We start from the raw sequence: 22,720 nt of genomic DNA, 5'->3' as shown, positions 1-22,720 counted from the left end.
TCTATTTTAAAATATATCCTTTCCTGTAATGCTTGTGGTCAAATTGGGCTTTTGAATCTTTATTTTTTCTTTTTAATCTGAAGTTCTTCTGAACTGTATCTTTTTGGTACACGTAATAGCATTTTATTATTTTAAAGATGTAGCTATTCTTAGGTTTCCCAAAATAAGGGTTCTTCTGATTTTTACAGTTTCTATGGTGAAAATATTTTTATTTTAAATTGCTTTAATTTCTTGTAAAATTTAACATATGTTGTATCTTTCTCTGCGACTGCTTCATGAAATAAAATCAGGAAAGAAATCTTCAAAAGTAAATACATATAGTAATTCATAAGTTTGATTTTTTTCTATAAAAGTAGTTCTCCTTGTACCAAAATAATAAGCTCACTCTTAGTTTGCAAAGATAGCAATTTTATTGCAATGCATTGGAAGCAAAATACAATTTCCGATAATTTGAAATTAATTTAGTGACAAAGCTTTTGTATTCAAATATGCAGCATGGAATACTAAAACTTTTTTATTTTTGTAGCTCATTCATCCTAGGGGTCCTTTAAAAGTTATCCTTTCTCTCATTAGTTTAGCAAACCACATGTTGGCCTATATTGACCTCTTTAGTCATCAACAAATTATTCAATTTATTAAAAGTCTGACCAAGTCTTAATATATCATGTAACTTCTCAGACAGCAGAAGCTGCCGCATAAAGTGCCATTGGTGTGAGAGAAAGAAGAATAATCCACAATTATTTTCAGAAATAGTTGAAGTAATTTTGCTTTTCAGAACATAAAGGGATGCTACAATAACATGATAGATTTATACAATTTAGATATTAAATACAACTAGTATGTATCCTTCCTGTGTGAAAGGCAGGTACATATTTTTTTTCCCTGTGTAAGTTGACGATTAGAATTGGTATATATTCTATGTCAGACTTTAATAAAATAAGAATGACAAAAACATATGAAGAATGTTTTAAAAGCTGTTTTCTAATGGTTTTACTAAGATTTTGTTATTGATGGACTCTCAAATATTTTCAAGGCTAACAATCATCATGATTGTTACCTCAACTGTATAAAGTGCTTAACAAAATTAAACGGGCCTGTTTATATTAGGATCTACTGCATCAGCAAATTGCACAGCCATTTAGGAAAAGACCTTGTCTATGTAAAATGCTGTTTAGACTAATTTTCCTTTCCCTCGTCTCCTAATAATAGCCTGATGAAGAGCTCTGAAGATCTTAAAAAGATGTTTTAATATTTCATTCGCTTTTAATTACTTGTATAAAAGATAGTATTCAGCTATGGATTTGAAATATTTTCGCCATGGAGTAACATGGGTATGATTATTTTTTAAGGTATCTATCTAGCTTTCATCATTTTATCCAGAAAACATAGTTAAATTGAGGGGGCGGATCCTTAGTTTTGAACATTTTCATCCTTCAGAAGTCTAAGTGGTCCCACAACAACATTAACCTTCTCCTGAGACTCATCCACACCTCTCTTTTTTCTCAATAAGCATCCCTGGTAGCATCTAGATGAACGATCATCTGCCCTACACACTACTAATTTACATTGTAGGTAAACTGAATTGTGCATGTTAAGGAACTTAAAGGAGTTGAATTGGAAACGAACTACATTGTTTGTTGGTGAGGACAGGCTTCTATAAGTAGAGTCTCGTGGGCATCTGAAAAATAAAAGAAAATATTGTTGTGTCAGGTATGCCTAGATGCTTATTTCAAATATTTTATTACAGTCTAATGATGTATATAATTCCTAAATTTCTGCATTAGATTAAAGCTGATGATTATGAGATGCACTATAGAGCCACGGGGATATTAATATTGGAATATCAAAATGAATAAATAAAACCCAAATTTGGGGCTTGTAAAACTGCTTTAAGATATGTACCTGGGAGGGAAAGTAATATGTTGTTAGTACAGAGGACTGTATAATAAGAGCAAGGCAATGGCTCTGTAGTAATAACTATTTTTGTACAAAGTATGTGGAATTGACAATAATCTAAACAAAGTTTGGTCATTAGTATACATTTTGTGACCCATCTATTCAGCCCATAATATCCTTTTATTCGCCTTAGTTTTTGTATATGTGATTGAATTATTTGATATTAACTCTTAATTTTATAATGTGATATTAACAGTTAACATTTGATAATTTAAGTGAAATATTAACATCACCTGGTATTGTTTTTGTTTGAAAATAAGTCCTTATAGTTTGCAGATGAACCCTGCAGTTCTTTCTATACTGTGTTAAGAAATACGACATAAGCAGAAAATCTAATTCAGAATCTTTGTGTCTGACACAATGGCAATTTCTTTGTGGCAACTTGGATTATGGTTCTTACATATTTAATACACACTTACCCACTTCGGATTAAGTCATAGGTCAAGGTTGTAAAATCATTACTATTTGGAGAAGCGATACATGTGTCTAAGAAGAGTAACATATTTGGATCAGCAGTGTGCAGAGTAGCTTGGAGATATAAATTCTGGTTGAGTGAAACGTAGTATGGTGATCCCACAACTTTATGGGCGAAGGATAATGATGAATAGAATGCCAGAGACACATTGTAATGGCCAATACGCCTTTCAGTAAGGTCAATAGCATTTTGGGCAACAAACACTGCTTGTACTATAGTGTTCTGCTTCATTTCACACATAACATGAAATTGAAAGTTTTTCTTTCTTGTAATAATATAATCGGAGTTGAGTGTCTTTATTACATTGTAATAAGTTGTTGTCTCATTCTTCACCTAAAAAAGCACAGAAAGAAAGAAAAAGTAATCAACAGTAGCGACATAAAAACACTAATTAAACACCACCATTTTAAAGACTACTATTATTTTAGAATTATAGTAACAAAAGTGATGTTAACAAAAAACATGTTACCCATTACAAAACATTTCAGCATCCGCAACCCTGGCTTTTCCTCGGATTATAAAGTAGGGAGTCAGTCTCAAAGACATTGTTTTTTTTCCTCCCTTCCAAAATTCCCCCTTTTAAAATTGTAATTGTAATATTAGATCCAGTTAATGTGTTCAAAGTTAAGCAGAATTTCTTAAACCCAATATCCGAAATTAAATTTAAACTTACATTTCACATTGCGGTTAAACATAATTGTTTGTAACATTAGTTCAATTTAAAACCCAATCCAGAGTACATTTTCTTATAGTAATAGTTAAGACAAGAAGAGAGAGGGAAAACAGTTATTAGCTTTAAGAACAAATGATTCTCACCCTTTTCTCTGTGTTACAGCCATAGAATGGTATAATAAATTGAACAAAACCACTTATAATATGAGATCTACACGATCTATCTCTGGTATTCAGGTAAACCTGTGATGCATTATAGCCGAGTGAATTGAGATAGCGTATGCTAATCCGTGCTTGCATGAATCCATCAGCACATGAAAGTCCTAAATAATAACACAGAGAAACCTTAAGCAAAATGCAAATACATCCAAGTATTACTTTTATTTTAATTATTGAATCTGCTTGTGGACCAAATAAACTGATTAAGAAATATCTCTTCTACTTAGCCAGCAAAGGAAACTTTCATTTTTTTCCTGAGAATAGAAGCATCCAAAACAAATAATGCATAGAAAAGTGGGTTTATCAGAAATAGTTAAGAAGTTTTCATCTTTTCAGAAATATGGGGAGAGAGAGGGGGGAGAGAGAGAGACAGTGAGAGACAGTGAGAGACAGAGGGAAGGAGAGAGGGAGAGGGAGGGAGGGAAAGAGGGAGGGAGAGGGAGGGAGCGAGAGAGGGAGAGAGGGAGGGGGAGGTAGGGATAGAGAGAGAGGGAGGGAGAGAGGGAGAGGGAGGGAGGGAGAGAGAGAGACCCACAGGCCAGTAATACAAACCCCTCAATCATCAACCAATTTTCAGAGTGCTTAATGTCTTAATTTGAACTAAAAAAAATGGAAAATCACAAGCCTTAACACAACTAATTGATTTCAGTGAAACTTTTATTACTTTACCTAGAACTTCAAATTCCACTTCTCTCTGGAAGCTAAACAATTCATTTTATAAATGCTCATGTCCTATATAGTCAAAATAATGTTAGATGAGTCCCATCTGAAATCACTTCTTTGTGTATTGATGTGTACATAATACAATACTAAGCTCAGTATTATATTGTCACCATATATTAAGCTTCAGTCAAAACTAAGAAATCAACTGCTTTATCATGTCACAACTTCATCTCTACTATCTTTTCATAATTGTGTCAAAGGATAAATGTCATGCTTAAGCCTTCCTCAATCTGTTGTCCCGGCATTCTAGCTTGGAGAAGACTATCAGTTATGTACAAATGAATCCAGAACGCTTCAGTTTCTTACAAATATATTTTACAACCGAGATTCTAAAAAAGAAAAGTTACAGTTCTTGCATCTGTAATGTAAATTGGAAATCTGAAAATACAACAAAGGTGAATATCTTCACCCAACTAATGGTTTAACAGTTCAGTTTACAGCAACCAACCAACCTTCTTCTACCAACACGATGATAATGAGAATATTTTTCTTTTTTATTAGTTTAGAATTTTAGTGCTGGATAACTTCACTTCACAAGTTTACATGCAACTAAGAAATTCAAAAATCTGGATCAAGAATCAGCACACACTGTGGTCAGCTTGAATCCTTGCCACTCAAACAAATGGGACAGTACCATATTAAAGTACTATATGTGAAATGTATTTCTCACATGTCAAATTCATTATATGAGACATATATTATGGTATTATATCTCTAGAAACCATGAAAAGGAAATAAATGCAAGATTTTCTGAAGGAAGAATGAAGATTTCAGGGGCTGCTAAGACGGATGTTCAAATTTCTGCACTTTTAAATTTCTCATTCTAAATTTCAAAAGTAGACTCTAAAGTAGAAAAAAGGAGTAAGCCTGTAATCTAAATTCAGTTTAAAGAAGGGGGGGAGATTTACTTAAAACCAAGTAAAAGGAAAGCTGATTTGGAATTAAATATTCATTAAATTATGAAGCAATTATAGCAGCATTGGTCTGTGAATAGAACCATTTCATTAGGCTAATGCTGAAATTGATTCAAAATGATATTCATGATTGCTGTGCTATCTAATAGTACTATTAGACTTTAATCTGTTGTTTGATTTAGACATGTAAATGATGAAAACACAATATTTTTAAATCTTAGGTATACAATCCTTGCAGAGAAGGAAAGTACTTCCTAGGTCACAGATGTCAAACTCGCCACATCACGAAATGTTTCATGATATTTTCTGCATTTTCAGAGGTGGGGTGGACATGGTCTATGTGTGACTCATTCAACCCATGGGCCACCAGTTTGACACCCATTAACCTAGTCGAACAATTATGAAATTTTAGACTCTGACACTCCGAGAACACACTAAATAGTAGTAGTAGTAGTAGTAGTAGTAGTAGTAGTAGTAGTAGTAGTAGTAATTCATGAATGGGTCTTGAACAAGAGAACAAGATAACTCGAGAAAACGTTATTCTAATGTGCCTGCTGAACTAAACTGAGAGAGATAGGTAAATCCAGCTTCTCATATTTTTTTACAAAGCAAATAAACATGCCTGATTCATCTCATGTAGTGGATTCAAATCCTCCTACCTCCATGCCACAATACTTGTACAACATTTGTGGGTTTATTCCTAGATAACTTTACCTATGACCTCCAGTGAAGGTTTAACTCTTTACAGCTCATCAATTAAACAATATCAGAGAAAAAAGAATATTTTACTTGTATATTTCGAAGTAGAAGCTGGTGTAGTAGGTCTCATTTCTGTGAACACAATAAAACAATTTCATTAAACATGAGATGATTCTTACTTTCATCCAATCTGCATACTACTAAAACTCTTTGGTCTGTTTGTTTGTAACCTAAAATTGGGTGAAATTGGAAAGTGTGTAGGGCTATTGAACTGTTATTCAGTTATTGAACTGAAGATGGCTTAATTTACAAGAATGTAAATTCTTTTCAAATGGCTTAATTTAAAGAATGCTAGGTGCTGTGACAATTGTGGGAATGAAATTTGGGGAAATTGTGGTCACTTCAGAACCACTGCACCTTCCAACTATACTTCCCAGAAACCCATAGATTGCATGGCACAGGGGAAGATAGTGGGCTGTATCCCCACCCTCTTTCCAACCTCTCTCTGGCCCCTGCATCAGTCATCTGATGTCAAGCAGTGATTGGCTGCTTTTCAACCAAATCTGAAATCTCCTAACAGCAATGGGTAACATGGGGAGAACAAAGGTTGGATGATCTATGCTATGAACGTATGTGATTGGATTACATATAGTGAGGCTTCTACTGAAATATAATAAGTATAGCTGTTGAACAAACTTTGTGCAACCAAACTGGATTATACAAGTATTGAAAAGGTTGTACTGAATACTTCTTTTAAGATTTTCAGGTTTCCTTTTGAAATTCTAAATGACTTGAAAATAAGATCTGCACTCCATTTGTCTATTTTTGAACTTTTAAAAAAGGCATTTCTCCATGCACTTTAAATACATTATAGGACACAACTAGAGAAAATATGTTCTATTATACCATCTCAACGGTGGAACCTTTCGATACAACTGGTACACTTCCAGAAGTCTAGCACCATTTTAAAACATTGTTGATTCTCCTAGTTTAAATATTAAATTAAATTAGTTGTGTTCTATTCTGTTGCATCTGATGCCTCTTCTAATTAATTACATCATTGTTATATTGTTGTGTTCTTATTTTGTTTCATTTATTTAAATATTATTCAATTTCAGAAAGGTGATAAAGATTATTTTGTTCATGAAGATAGGCTGTTGAAATATTCATATGAACCAATGGCCCTACACAGTATAAAACCAAATAGGAGTTAGTTTAAAATAATATTGAATCCCTAAATTACATCATTAACAGGATACAAGTTAAATGAATTACATAAATAACCTTACCTGGTGGAATAGATTGGTAACGAGCAGAGAACCCATTTCCTGAATCACCTGAATCTCTATGCAGCACTATTGTCATTATGTTGGAAGTTGATGAATAGGTATAATTGAGATAGGCGCTAGAACAAGTTCTTCCAAGTGGATATGAACCATATTGGAATCCATCAAAAACCTCAATGTATTCTTTGTCACAGTCCAAGCTGTACAGAAATAGATAAATATTTTACTCCTTATCTCTTACTATGCCACCCTTTTTCCCCCTTCCATTCAATCACTGATTTTCTGTGGCTGCTTGAACAGGTCCCTGTGGTTTTCTTGGCAAACTGTTTTCAGAATTGATTTTTTTTTCACTTCAGCTGACTGATATCTGCAATTCAGCGGTTCAAATCTCACCGGCTCAAGGTTGACTCAGCATTCCATCCTTCCGAGGTGGGTGAAATGAGGACCCAGACTGTGGGGGCGATATGCTGACTCTGTAAACCGCTTAGAGAGGGCTGAAAGCCCTATGAAGTGGTATATAAGTCTAACTGCTATTGCTAAAATGATTGACCCAAGGTGGTTTTATGCTTAAGGCAGGACTAGAACTCACGGTCTCCCAGTTTTTAGCTTGATGCCCTAACCACTACAAGTAGTCCTCAATTTACAATTGTTCATTTAGCCACCATTCAAAGTTACAATGGCACTGAAAAAAATGGACTTATGACTGGTTCTTGGACTTGAAAACATTGCCGAATCCAGCATCACACGATCAAAATCTGGGCACTTGGCAACCGGCATGTATTTATGACAGTTGCACTATCCCCGGGTCACGTGATTGCCATTTGTAACCTTCCCAGACAGCTTCCAACAAGCAAAGTCAATGGTTGAAGCTGGATTCACTTAATGACCAAATGATTCCCTTAACTGCAATGATTCGCTTAACAACTGTGGCCAAAATAGATTATAAGATTATAAAGTTGGGTGGTATACCTCACTTAACAAATTGTGTTAAATCATTTAAGGAAGAAATAATCACATGAAGCCAAAAGGAGTACTGTACTTAGAGTTTCTTTTAAGGGAGATATTTAAAATTGTAAAGACATTATCTCAGGCGAACTGTGTTGAATTCAGTTAAATGTTGAGTTGATTGCTTAGTTTTATTTATCCCAAATGTATATTATGCCCTGCTAACTCAGTCTGGTTCATTCTGGAATAATAATTATTTCCTGATGTATCCCGATAATGTATTAGTCGTTTACAAAAAGCACATTTATTAAGCATATAGAAGGAAAAAGTTAAACAAATCTTTCAACTTACTTAATAGAAGAGAATTTTAAATTTATGCGTTCAAGGGGCCTCACATACATAAATACATACACACACACACATACACACTGCGTCTACTGCATTCTCATCTCAAAACACACACACACAAAGACACACACACAGATATATATATATATACATACATACATATATATATATATATATATATATATATATATATATATATATACATACATACATACATACATACATACATACATACATACATACACACAGACAAACACAGACAAACACAAACACACACTGACACACATATACACTGTCTACTGCATTCTCATCTCAAAACATATATATATATATATATATACACACACACACACACACATATACATATACATATACATATGTATATGGTACATATATACATATACATATACATACATACATACATACATACATACATACATACATACATATATATAGTAATAAGTGAAATTTTCTTTCCTCACAGTATAACGCTACAGGGGCAAAATATCCAGAGAAAAAACATTTAACCTGTGGACATTTCTATACTAGTATTTGCAGAACTAATATTAGCACATAACCTCTTAAAATTACTCATAAAGTCCATTTTCTTTACTGATATATCTTCATTTTTGTGACTGAAATATGATCTTGTACTAAGTTTATATACAAGGAAAATTTCCCTGTGTTTGTGTGTGTGTGTGTGTGTGTATACATGTGTGTATATCTGTCTGTCTCTCTCTCTGTGTATTCAAAATTAATTAAAGAAGGTTCATATGGCAAGTATATAGTTCTCTATCATGAAGAATGGACAGCTTTGATGCATCTATTTTAGTATATCATTTTCATATATATCCTTTTGTAGGGCTATGTAACATTCTTATTTTTTAAAGAAGATAGTTTATGTTTAGTTTATGATTTGACAATAAATTAGAGCTAAAAAATTATGGGAAGATACAAAATGTGTGTTGTCAGATATAATTTTAATTATTTGTTTCATAGAATTCTGACATTGATTCATAGAATATTGTTAATCTTCTCTCATTTGATTGAGAATTACCTCTCCAAGGGGCTTATAACTCCCTCCCCCAAACTCCCTACATGTTCCTTCCATTGATCCTTGTCACTTGAAGTGCAATAAGTGACGAGAATATAACAATTACTAGATTACGTTTTTCATCACTCATCAGTGCATTCTTATAGAAAATAAAAGTGTGAATTTTCTTACTAGGGGCCACTTCTAGCGTGATGACTGTCTTGCTAGTTGTTTTGATAGGAGGTGGAGATGGAGTAGCTGGAGCTAAAAATGCACAAAAAAATCAGAACGTATTTGTGAGATAATAACAATGAATACAGGCACGAAGTAAATTGTATACAGTACGTGAAATTGCCTAACTCCCCAGCATGAGACTGTGGATGATATCTTTAGTAGTAAAGGGCTTATATATAATCACTTACTAAGGATATAAAGGGCTTATATATAATCACTTACTAAGGAAGGAATTATTAATAAGAATTGAATGAAATGGACTGTCTGTTATTACAAAACATATGTGCAACATGAATGACACAGAGAATGTCAATAGCCATTTCTCAGAATTAACAAACGAGGATCTCAGATGCAGACTTACCTGGAGGAGCAGGTGTAGGAGAACCTGTTAAGAAAACAAACTTAATCAAGCAAGGAAACATATAAATACAGAGGGATTAATATTGGAGACAAACAGAGAACATTATGCCTGCTAAACGAAATGAGTCTTATTCGTCTTCCAAAATTTATCAGCGTTCTCCCAACTCCTGTATATATATATGTATATATACATATGTATATATACACACACAAAGACACACATGCACATACACACACACACACACACACACACACACACACAGTGTCTACTTCTCCCAACTCCTGTATATATATATATATATATACACACACACACACACACACACATACATATGTATATATACACACACAAAGACACACATGCACACACACACACACAAACACACACACACACAGCGTCTACTGCATTCTCATCTCAAAACATACATACATACATACAAACATACATATATTTTTGTGTGTGTGTTTTGTATTTGTGCTGATAAATAAATAAAGGCACAAATACAACACAAATGTAACAAAGGCAAGAGTAAAAATATTGGGTCTCTGTGTGGATGGTCTCTTGTGACAAGCCGATGGACAGAGAATGGAAGCAGTGGACTTCCTCCCATGTTTGGGCATATCAGGGGTTGTGACTTTAAATACATACCTATTTCCCTGGCTCAGCTGATAAGGAGAAGGAACTTGTGGCTTAGTGGTTAACACATCTGCCTAAGATGCAATGCAGCACAGGTTCTAATCCCAGTAAGGGTATGGCTAGCTGATGAGAGCTAAATAGCTTGAAATAGATCTATACTAGTCTCCCTTTATTTATTTATCAGCACAAATACAACACAAATGTAACAAAGGCAACAGTAAAAATATTGGGTCTCTGTCTGGATGGTCTCTTGTGACGAGCCGATGGACAGAGAATGGAAGCAGTGGACTTCCTCCCATGTTTGGGCATACTAGGGGTTGTGACTTTAAATATATTCATACATACATACATACATACATACATACATACACACACACACATACATAAATACATACACACACACACACACACACACACACACACACACTGCGTCTACTGCATTCTCATCTCAAAACATATATATATATATGGTAATTAGTGAAATTTTCTTTCCCTCACAGTATAACGCTCCAGGGGCAAAATATCCAGAGAAAAAATATTTAACCTGTGGACATTTCTATACTAGTATTTGCAGAACTAATATTAGCACATAACCTCTTAAAATTACTCATAAAGTCCATTTTCTTTACTGATATATCTTCATTTTTGTGACTGAAATATGATCTTGTACTAAGTTTATATACAAGGAAAATTTCCCTGTGTTTGTGTGTGTGTGTGTGTGTGTGTATACATGTGTGTATATCTGTCTGTCTCTCTCTCTGTGTATTCAAAATTAATTAAAGAAGGTTCATATGGCAAGTATATAGTTCTCTATCATGAAGAATGGACAGCTTTGATGCATCTATTTTAGTATATCATTTTCATATATATCCTTTTGTAGGGCTATGTAACATTCTTATTTTTTAAAGAAGATAGTTTATGTTTATTTTATGATTTGACAATAAATTAGAGCTAAAAAATTATGGGAAGATACAAAATGTGTGTTGTCAGATATAATTTTAATTATTTGTTTCATAGAATTCTGACATTGATTCATAGAATATTGTTAATCTTCTCTCATTTGATTGAGAATTACCTCTCCAAGGGGCTTATAACTCCCTCCCCCAAACTCCCTACATGTTCCTTCCATTGATCCTTGTCACTTGAAGTGCAATAAGTGACGAGAATATAACAATTACTAGATTACGTTTTTCATCACTCATCAGTGCATTCTTATAGAAAATAAAAGTGTGAATTTTCTTACTAGGGGCCACTTCTAGCGTGATGACTGTCTTGCTAGTTGTTTTGATAGGAGGTGGAGATGGAGTAGCTGGAGCTAAAAATGCACAAAAAAATCAGAACGTATTTGTGAGATAATAACAATGAATACAGGCACGAAGTAAATTGTATACAGTACGTGAAATTGCCTAACTCCCCAGCATGAGACTGTGGATGATATCTTTAGTAGTAAAGGGCTTATATATAATCACTTACTAAGGATATAAAGGGCTTATATATAATCACTTACTAAGGAAGGAATTATTAATAAGAATTGAATGAAATGGACTGTCTGTTATTACAAAACATATGTGCAACATGAATGACACAGAGAATGTCAATAGCCATTTCTCAGAATTAACAAACGAGGATCTCAGATGCAGACTTACCTGGAGGAGCAGGTGTAGGAGAACCTGTTAAGAAAACAAACTTAATCAAGCAAGGAAACATATAAATACAGAGGGATTAATATTGGAGACAAACAGAGAACATTATGCCTGCTAAACGAAATGAGTCTTATTCGTCTTCCAAAATTTATCAGCGTTCTCCCAACTCCTGTATATATATATGTATATATACATATGTATATATACACACACAAAGACACACATGCACATACACACACACACACACACACACACACACACAGTGTCTACTTCTCCCAACTCCTGTATATATATATATATACACACACACACACACACACATACATATGTATATATACACACACAAAGACACACATGCACACACACACACACAAACACACACACACACAGCGTCTACTGCATTCTCATCTCAAAACATACATACATACATACAAACATACATATATTTTTGTGTGTGTGTTTTGTATTTGTGCTGATAAATAAATAAAGGCACAAATACAACACAAATGTAACAAAGGCAAGAGTAAAAATATTGGGTCTCTGTGTGGATGGTCTCTTGTGACAAGCCGATGGACAGAGAATGGAAGCAGTGGACTTCCTCCCATGTTTGGGCATATCAGGGGTTGTGACTTTAAATACATACCTATTTCCCTGGCTCAGCTGATAAGGAGAAGGAACTTGTGGCTTAGTGGTTAACACATCTGCCTAAGATGCAATGCAGCACAGGTTCTAATCCCAGTAAGGGTATGGCTAGCTGATGAGAGCTAAATAGCTTGAAATAGATCTATACTAGTCTCCCTTTATTTATTTATCAGCACAAATACAACACAAATGTAACAAAGGCAACAGTAAAAATATTGGGTCTCTGTCTGGATGGTCTCTTGTGACGAGCCGATGGACAGAGAATGGAAGCAGTGGACTTCCTCCCATGTTTGGGCATACTAGGGGTTGTGACTTTAAATATATTCATACATACATACATACATACATACATACACACACACACATACATAAATACATACACACACACACACACACACACACATACACACTGCGTCTACTGCATTCTCATCTCAAAACATATATATATATATGGTAATTAGTGAAATTTTCTTTCCCTCACAGTATAACGCTCCAGGGGCAAAATATCCAGAGAAAAAATATTTAACCTGTGGACATTTCTATACTAGTATTTGCAGAACTAATATTAGCACATAACCTTTTAAAATTACTCATAAAGTCCATTTTCTTTACTGATATATCTTCATATTTGTGACTGAAATATGATCTTGTACTAAGTTTATATACAAGGAAAATTTCCCTCTGTGTGTCTGTGTCTATATGTAAATATATGTATGTGTATACATGTATGTGTGTATATATGTCTGTCTCTGTGTGTGTGCATTAAAAATTAATTGGAGTGGACTAGTGCAACGTGCTCTACATGGGGCATCCCTTGAAGAGCATTCGGCGACTCCAGCTTGTCCAGAATGCAGCCGCGCGAGCGATCGTGGGTGCACCTCGGTTCACCCACGTAACACCTATCCTCCGCGAGCTGCACTGGCTGCCTATTGGTCTCCGGATACACTTCAAGGCGCTAGTCGTCACTTATAAAGCCCTTCATGGTATTGGACCTGGGTACTTGAGAGACCGCCTGCTGCCAATTACCTCCACTAGACCGATTAGATCCCACAGATTAGGCCTCCTCCGAATTCCATCCGCCGGCCAGTGTCGACTGGCGATTACCCTGAGGAGAGCCTTCTCTGTGGCTGCTCCGACCCTCTAGAACGAACTCCCCGTGGAGATTCGAACCCTCACCACCCTCCAGGCCTTCCACAAAGCCCTTAAAACCTGGCTGTTCCGACAGGCCTGCGGCTAAAGAACTGTTGCCCCCGTCTCGAATGGTATGACTGTTGTGTGTTTTAAATTATGCATTGTTTTGTGTCGTTTTAATTTTTTGTTTGTATCCCCCTTCCCTGGTTTGAGTTGTGAGCCGCCCTGAGTCCCCTTCGGGGGAAAAGGGCAGCATATAAATAAAATCAACATTCAACATTCAATTAAAGAAGGTTTATATGGCAAGTATATAGTTCTCTGTCATGAAGAATGGACAGCTTTGATGCATCTATTTTAATATATATCCTTTTGTAGGGCTATATAACATTCTTATTTTTAAAAAAATATGTTTATTTTATGATTTGACAATAAATTAGAGCTGAAAAAGTATAGGAAGATACAAAATGTGTGTTGTCAGATATAATTTTAGTTATTTGTTTCATAGAATTCTGACATTGATTCATAGAATATTGTTAATCTTCTCTCATTTGATTGAGAATTACCTCTCCAAGGGGCTTATAACTCCCTCCCCCAAACTCCCTACATGTTCCTTCCATTGATCCTTGTCACTTGAAGTGCAATAAGTGACGAGAATATAACAATTACTAGATTACGTTTTTCATCACTCATCAGTGCATTCTTATAGAAAATAAAAGTGTGAATTTTCTTACTAGGGGCCACTTCTGGCGTGATGACTGTCTTGCTAGTTGTTTTGATAGGAGGTGGAGATGGAGTAGCTGGAGCTAAAAATGCACAAAAAAATCAGAACGTATTTGTGAGATAATAACAATGAATACAGGCACGAAGTAAATTGTATACAGTACGTGAAATTGCCTAACTCCCCAGTATGAGACTGTGGATGATATCTTTAGTAGTAAAGGGCTTGTATATGTTCACTTACTAAGGATATAAAGGGCTTATATATAATCACTTACTAAGGAAGGATTTTGCATGCTAGACATTTACAAAGTTTATAATACAAAATAGCTGCTGTTGTGACTTAATAAAGTCTTTTCCCCCCAGTGTGTGAAACAGTGGGATTTCCTCTGGACCAAGATTTCTTTAACTACCAATAAGGGAACCATGTTCCTTTCATTTATATGACTCTCCCAGGTTAGGCAAAGTCTTAGTATCACCCCACAAGATCCTCCATGCAACAATGCTTTGCAAGAAGCCTCAGGAGCAGCTGGGAGACAGGGCTGCAATCACTTTGCTGTTTAAATAGCAGCCATTTGGATTTTATTTTATAAACAGGTAATAAGTAGTGCATATTACCCTTAATCAGTTTGTGGGATTATTATCTTTATTAAGCTAAAAGAAGCTTTTATACCTTTTAGAAGATCTGTCTCATTTCTGAGACTTCTTATTGGAAAGTGACAGGGAAGAGGGTTGTTGGAGACAATTTAAAATAAGGAAGAATGAAGGTGTTTTCTTTAACTTTGATGGAAAACATAAGACTATAACAATTCTGTGGTTTTATTTTTTTAAAATTTTTCGTGCTCTGCAGCTTTGGTTTTAGTTGTGGGTGGCTGAAAGTTTTCAATTTGTATAAATTTTCAATTTGTATAAATGCATTAACGAATGTATTAAAAAAATTATTCCTTGACCACAAGAGGGTTTTAAGAACATGGGGGAAAAAGGTGGTCTTTATCAGATTGCCAGAGTATGCTTGAGAAGTATTTAAATAAAACAATTCACTTTATAGTTCATTTATGTTCTAAAACTGTTAGAAAAGCAAGATCAATATTAAAGATACACTACTTCATTTTTAATAATCAAATTAGATCAAATATTGCAGTAAGGAAGGACAGCATCAAAGACCAGCTAATGACATTCCTTCAGGATGATGGAAGATTATCCAGAAGGGTCATGGGGATTATAGATCCATTATTGATGCTTGATTAGAACCGGGATTTAAAACAGCAAAGCCTTATGCATACCATGAGACAAACTGCTACAGATTCTTGAAGTGTGCAAGTCTTAAAGCTGTCAAGTTACAAGACCCCTGCACCCCTAACCCTTTAGAAAAAAACCCAGGGATGTTCAAACTTGACAGCTTTAAGACTTTAAGGTTTAGATAGGACTCTTAGAGGCGGGTAAGTCGATTGGTGAGCCAGCCAATCAGTGAGCAGAGGGCGGGACCAGCATGGTGGGGACGGCCAGGGGGAGGGCGCTGGAACCGGTTCTAAACAGCATGGTAGATTTGTGGAACCTCTTCTATAGAAGAGGTTAGAACTGGCAGGAACCCACCCCTGCACTGATTCCTCCCTAATTCAGTATAATAAGGGAGAGGAGACACATTCTCGTCAGGCTTTCAAGAACCTGTGTATGTAGCGATAGCACCACAGTCCCAGTTGGTTTCTTAATCTGCTTCACCCTTTAGGACTGATATCAGTCTTCTAGGCCTGACTGAACTTTCTTCCCTTTCCTTCCTCCAGATGCTATCGGAAGAAAGTTAGGAGGAAGTCAGTCTGAACTTCTTTCTCATGCTTTTTCTGTTTCAGGAGCTTGAAGGGAGTTTTCTTTAGGTAACATTCACTGCCTCTGCTTTGTTTTTCCAGGGTCAACAGGTGGTTCATTACAATTATTAATGAGCCGAGGTGGCGCAGTGGTTAGGGTGCAGTACTGCAGGCCACTTCAGCTGACTGTTATCTGCAGTTCAGCGGTTCTAATCTCACCGGCTCAAAGTTGACTCAGCCTTCCATCCTTCCGAGGTGGGGAAAATGAGGACCCAGACTGTGGGGCGATATGCTGACTCTGTAAACCGCTTAGAGAGGGCTGAAAACCCTATGAAGCGGTATATAAGTCTAACTGCTATTGCTATTGCTAATAAGAATTGAATGAAATGGACTGTCTGTTATTACAAAACATATGTGCAACATGAATGACACAGAGAATGTCAATAGCCATTTCTCAGAATTAACAAATGAGGATCTCAGATGCAGACTTACCTGGATGAGCAGGTGTAGGAGAACCTGTTAAGAAAACAAACTTAATCAAGCAATGAAACATATAAATACAGAGAGATTAATATTGGAGACAAACAGAGAACATTATGGCTGCTAAATGAAATTAGTCTCATTCTTCTGCCAAAATTTATCAGCGTTCTCCCAACTCCTGCAACCAGGTTATTAATGAAAATGTTGGTTAATAAAGGGAAGAGACTCCTGTGGTGCTCAGGTCCTTTCCAATGAAGGTAAATAGACCTTCTCTCCAAGCCTGAGTCACCCATGAGCTTTCTTTGAATACAGTGATTCATCTGGCCAACTGCCAACCTATTTAATAGCAGCATAGCAGCGTCTACTGCATTCTCATCTCAAAACATATATATATATATATATATATATATATATATATATATATATATATATATATATATATATATATATATATATATGTTTTTTTACAACCCCTGGTAAGCCCCAATTATGGGAGGAAGCTAACTGCTTCCATCATCTGTCAATCGGCTCGGCACAAGAGTCCATCACGACAGAAACCCAATATTTTTACTGTTGCCTTTGTTATATTTGTGTTTTTTTTATTTATGCTGATAAATAAATAGATCTATACTAGTCTCCCTTTACTTATTCATCAGCACAAATTAAACACACACACACACACACACACATATATATACACACACACACACATACATACATACATAAGCATATACATACATGTGTGTATATATGTGTGTGTGTGTGTGTGTGTTTGTGTATATATATATATATATATATATATATATATATAGATAGATAGATAGATAGATAGATAGATAGATAGATAGATAGAGAGAGAGAGAGATAGTGTCAGCACCTCTCCATTAATTAATTAAAGACCACAAGACTCCATGTGTGGAAATCAAGTGTACTTTTATTAATTAAGAATGATTAAAGGCATAGCGAAGCGAAGTCTGATTATTTAGGCGCGAAAGCAATTGATATATAGAATAGCCCATTCCCCACCCCTTGGCATCACAGTCCCAGTCCAATCATAATTCTTCCAAGTGTCAGGTGTGAGATAACTTCAAAAGGCATCACAAAGATGGAATGTTGGTGCCGTTAGTCCTGGTGGGAAACACCCACGCATGAGTAGTCCGATCAGCCGGTGAACTCCAGAAGATTCCTCCAGCACAATGAGTAACCCCTCCCAAATACCATGCCCTCCCTCCCCGTTTCATGGCAGCCGAAGCGATAGCAAAGCAGAGGCTGGCATCCGGCCGTCCCCTGGAAAAAGGCAGTCAGGCCTGGAAAATGAGAAAACACAAACAAACAGACAAACAACAAAACATAGAAGAGAGAAGAGGGGGGGGATCGCAGGGCCCGCTATTTCCAGCTCAGCCATCTTCTCGGGTAATGATAAATCAGCAGTCTCTTTTTCAATTTCATCATCGCTTGCGTGCGAAGACATTTTTTCTGTTTCTTCTTGTAGTTTTCACCCCCCACGGAAGGTTGTATTCTCCTGGTAGGGTGTTGATGAGACTTCGCTTACTGTCAGCACCTCTCCATTAATTAATTAGGAAAGAAAGACCACTAGACTCCATGTGTGGAAATCAAGTGTACTTTTACTAATTAAGAATGATTAAAGGCATAGCGAAGCGCAGTCTGATTATTTAGGCGCGAAAGCAATTGATATATAGAATAGCCCATTCCCCACCCCTTGGCATCACAGTCCCAGTCCAATCATAATTCTTCCAAGTGTCAGGTGTGAGATAACTTCAAAAGGCATCACAAAGATGGAATGTCGGTGCCGTTAGTCCTGGCGGGAAACACCCACGCATGCGTAGTCCGATCAGCCGGTGAACTCCAGAACCTTCCTCCAGCACAATGAGTAACACCTCCCAAATACCATGCCCTCCCTCCCTGTTTCATGGCACCCGAAGCGATAGCAAAGCAGAGGCTGACATCCAGCCGTCCCCCGGAAAAAGGCGGTCAGGCCTGGAAAACGAGAAAACACAAACAAACAGACGAACAACAAAACATAGAAGAGAGAAGAGGGGGGGATCGCAGGGCCCGCTATTTCCAGCTCAGCCATCTTCTCGGGTAATGATAAATCAGCAGTCTCTTTTTCAATTTCATCATCGCTTGCGTGCGAAGACATTTTTTCTGTTTCTTCTTGTAGTTTTCACCCCCCACGGAAGGTTGTATTCTCCTGGTAGGGTGTTGATGAGACTTCGCTTACTGTCAGCACCTCTCCATTAATTAATTAGGAAAGAAAGACCACAAGACTCCATGTGTGGAAATCAAGTGTACTTTTATTAATTAAGAATGATTAAAGGCATAGCGAAGCGAAGTCTGATTATTTAGGCGCGAAAGCAATTGATATATAGAATAGCCCATTCCCCACCCCTTGGCATCACAGTCCCAGTCCAATCATAATTCTTCCAAGTGTCAGGTGTGAGATAACTTCAAAAGGCATCACAAAGATGGAATGTCGGTGCCGTTAGTCCTGGCGGGAAACACCCACACATGCGTAGTCCGATCAGCCGGTGAACTCCAGAAGCTTCCTCCAGCACAATGAGTAACCCCTCCCAAATACCATGCCCTCCCTCCCCGTTTCATGGCAGCTGAAGCGATAGCAAAGCAGAGGCTGGCATCCGGCCGTCCCCCGAAAAAAGGCGGTCAGGCCTGGAAAACGAGAAAACACAAACAAACAGACGAACAACAAAACATAGAAGAGAGAAGAGGGGGGGGGATCGCAGGGCCCGCTATTTCCAGCTCAGCCATCTTCTCGGGTAATGATAAATCAGCAGTCTCTTTTTCAATTTCATCATCGCTTGCGTGCGAAGACATTTTTTCTGTTTCTTCTTGTAGTTATATATATGTTATTTTTGTGCTGATAAATAAATAAAGGGAGACTCAGCACAAAAATAACAAATGTAACAAAAAGGCAACAGTAAAAAATATTGGGTTTCTGTCTGGATGGTCTCTTGTGACGAGCCGAAGGACAGAGAATGGAAGTAGTGATCTTCCTCCCATAATTGGGGCTTACCCGGGGTTGTAAAAATCAAATAGATACCTTTCACCCTGGCTTCGCTGATAACGGAAAAGAGCCTGTGGCCTAATGGCTAAGATGTCTGCCTAGTATGTAATATAGCCCAGGTTCAAATCCCAGTAAGGGTATGGCTAGCTGACGAGAGCTAAATAGCTTGAAATAGATCTATACTAGTCTCCCTTTATTTATTTATCAGCACAAATTCAACACAAATGTAACAAAGGGCAATAGTAAAAATATTGGGTCTCTGTCTGGATGGCCTCTTGTGACGAGCCGATGGACAGAGAATGGAAGCAGTGGACTTCCTCCCATGTTTGGGCATACCAGGGGTTGTGACTTTAAATACATACCTATTTCCCTGGCTCAGCTGATAAGGAGAAGGACCTTGTGGCTTAGGGGTTAACACATTTGCCTAAGATGCAATACAGCACAGTTCTAATCCCAGTAAGGGTATGGCTAGCTGATGAGAGCTAAATAGCTTGAAATAGATCTATACTAGGCCCCCTTTATTTATTTATCAGCACAAATACAACACAAATGTAACAAAGGCAACAGTAAAAATATTGGGTCTCTGTCTGGATGGTCTCTTGTGACAAGCCGATGGAAAGAGAAGGGAAGCAGTGGACTTCCTCCCATGTTTGGGCATACCAGGGGTTGTGACATTAAATACATACATACATACATACATACGCATACATACATACATACACATACACACACAAACAAACACACACTCACTCACTCACACACACACACACACATACACACACACACAAACACACATATATTCAAACCATTCAACCTGTTCCATTGGAAAAAAAATATGTAAACACATAGCATTTTCTTTCCTTTGTGTCCTTATATTTCAGAAGATACCTGAGCATTTGACACCAGCATCTTCTCCATGGTTGCAGTTATGACTGAACCATCCTCTATGAGAACATTCCTCCAATCTGTTTTCAGTCCCTTTACAATTCACATCATCCATCGTTATGTTTCCTGAGCCTTGACCAAAGCGAGCGCTTTGCAATGCTTCGAGTGCTCTTCCACAACCGAGCTGCCTGCACACGACCTTTGCATCATTTAGATCCCAGGAGTCATCACAGACGGTCCCCCACGATCCATCGCGTAAGATTTCAATACGTCCCTCGCACGTATGACTTCCATTGACCAGTCTTATAGATTTATCTGAGAAAGATGAAAACATAGAATATGTTATTTCATAGTATTCATAGTTCTTAGTATTCAACTTTAGAATTCTTATGCAGACTTACCAGGCAACTGAGTGTGAAATAGCATCATGTGAAATAGTTACATTAAAGAAAAGAAATAAAGCATAAAATCTATAATTAGGTTAATTATAGTGGAGCATAATTACTCCCAGTTTTGGGGTAACAGTACTACAGTTGATCACTAAAAATGATATATGGTAATTAGTGAAATTTTCTTTCCCTCACAGTATAGCTGCAGGGGCAAAATATCCAGAGAAAATTTTTTTAACCTGTGGACATTTCTATACTAGTATTTGCAGAACTAATATTAGCACATAACCTCTTAAAATTACTCATAAAGTCCATTTTCTTTACTGATATATCTTCATTTTTGTGACTGAAATATGATTTGTACTAAGTTTATATACAAGGAAAATTTCCCTATGTATGTGTGTGTGTGTGTATACATGTATGTGTGTATATCTGTCTGTCTCTCTGTGTGTGTATTCAAAATTAATTAAAGAAGGTTCATATGGCAAGTATATAGTTCTCTGTCATGAAGAATGGACAGCTTTGATGCATCTATTTTAATATATCCTTTTAATGTATATCCTTTTTTCCCTTTATTTGAAGATATGTATAATATTGTATGTATGTATGTATGTATGTATGTATACATGCATACATACATACATACACATACATACACACACACAAAGAAATATATTCAAACCATTAAGCCAAGGTGGCGCAGTGGTTAAATGCAGCACTGCAGGCTACTGCTAGATCAGCAGGTCAGCGGTTCAAATCTCACCGGCTCAGGGTTGACTCAGCCTTCCATCCTTCCGAGGTGGGTAAAATGAGGACCCAGATTGTTGGGGGCAATATGCTGACTCTCTGTAAACCGCTTAGAGAGGCCTGAAAGGCCTATGAAGCGGTATATAAGTCTACTGCTATTGCTATTGCTATATTAAACCTGTTCCATTGGAGGAAAAATATGTAAACACATAGCATTTTCTTTCCTTTGTGTCCTTATATTTCAGAAGATACCTAAGCATTTGACACCAGCATCTTCTCCATGGTTGCAATTATGACTGAACCATCCTCTATGAGAACATTCCTCCAATCTGTTTTCAGTCCCTTTACAATTCACATCATCCATTGTTATTTTTCCTGAGCCTTGACCAAAGCGAGCGCTTTGCAATGCTGCGAGTGCTCTTCCACAACCGAGCTGCCTGCACACGACCTTTGCATCATTTAGATCCCAGGAGTCATCACAGATGGTCCCCCACAATCCATCACTTAAGATTTCAATACGTCCCTCGCACGTATGACTTCCATTGACCAGTCTTATAGTTTTATCTGAGAAAGATGAATCAGAATCCATGTTTATGAATGTGAAACTGGAAATAATCAGGCATTTGATACTCCAAAGATGAGCAAACCGTTTTTCAAAATATTGCCAATTAATTAGGATTAGTATGAACTTCTTTTATGAAAAACATAAAATATGTTACTTCATAGTATTCATAGTTCAT

General features: G+C 36.6%; 1 protein-coding gene across 1 annotated transcript in view; it reads right to left on the bottom strand.

The window, feature by feature from the left end:
- Positions 1 to 1,069: 1,069 nt before the first annotated feature.
- The window catches only part of LOC116514129 (deleted in malignant brain tumors 1 protein-like), a 32,931-nt gene continuing 11,280 nt past the window's right edge, over positions 1,070 to 22,720 (bottom strand). The window contains exons 7-20 of the mRNA XM_032225588.1: positions 22,233 to 22,544; positions 20,848 to 21,159; positions 16,929 to 16,952; positions 14,592 to 14,720; positions 12,148 to 12,171; positions 11,688 to 11,816; positions 9,866 to 9,889; positions 9,336 to 9,534; positions 8,241 to 8,279; positions 6,948 to 7,144; positions 5,749 to 5,790; positions 3,248 to 3,426; positions 2,376 to 2,764; positions 1,070 to 1,678 (exon numbers count right to left, since the gene is read on the bottom strand). Of these exons, the coding sequence (XP_032081479.1) occupies positions 1,411 to 1,678; positions 2,376 to 2,764; positions 3,248 to 3,426; positions 5,749 to 5,790; positions 6,948 to 7,144; positions 8,241 to 8,279; positions 9,336 to 9,534; positions 9,866 to 9,889; positions 11,688 to 11,816; positions 12,148 to 12,171; positions 14,592 to 14,720; positions 16,929 to 16,952; positions 20,848 to 21,159; positions 22,233 to 22,544 (2,267 nt within the window). The 3' untranslated portion in view covers positions 1,070 to 1,410. The remainder of the gene's footprint in view (positions 1,679 to 2,375; positions 2,765 to 3,247; positions 3,427 to 5,748; positions 5,791 to 6,947; positions 7,145 to 8,240; positions 8,280 to 9,335; positions 9,535 to 9,865; positions 9,890 to 11,687; positions 11,817 to 12,147; positions 12,172 to 14,591; positions 14,721 to 16,928; positions 16,953 to 20,847; positions 21,160 to 22,232; positions 22,545 to 22,720) is intronic.

Source organism: Thamnophis elegans, chromosome 10 (genome assembly GCF_009769535.1).
Source record: "Thamnophis elegans isolate rThaEle1 chromosome 10, rThaEle1.pri, whole genome shotgun sequence".
Taxonomy (NCBI): domain Eukaryota; kingdom Metazoa; phylum Chordata; class Lepidosauria; order Squamata; family Colubridae; genus Thamnophis; species Thamnophis elegans.
This window is presented reverse-complemented; position numbering and strand designations above follow the sequence as displayed.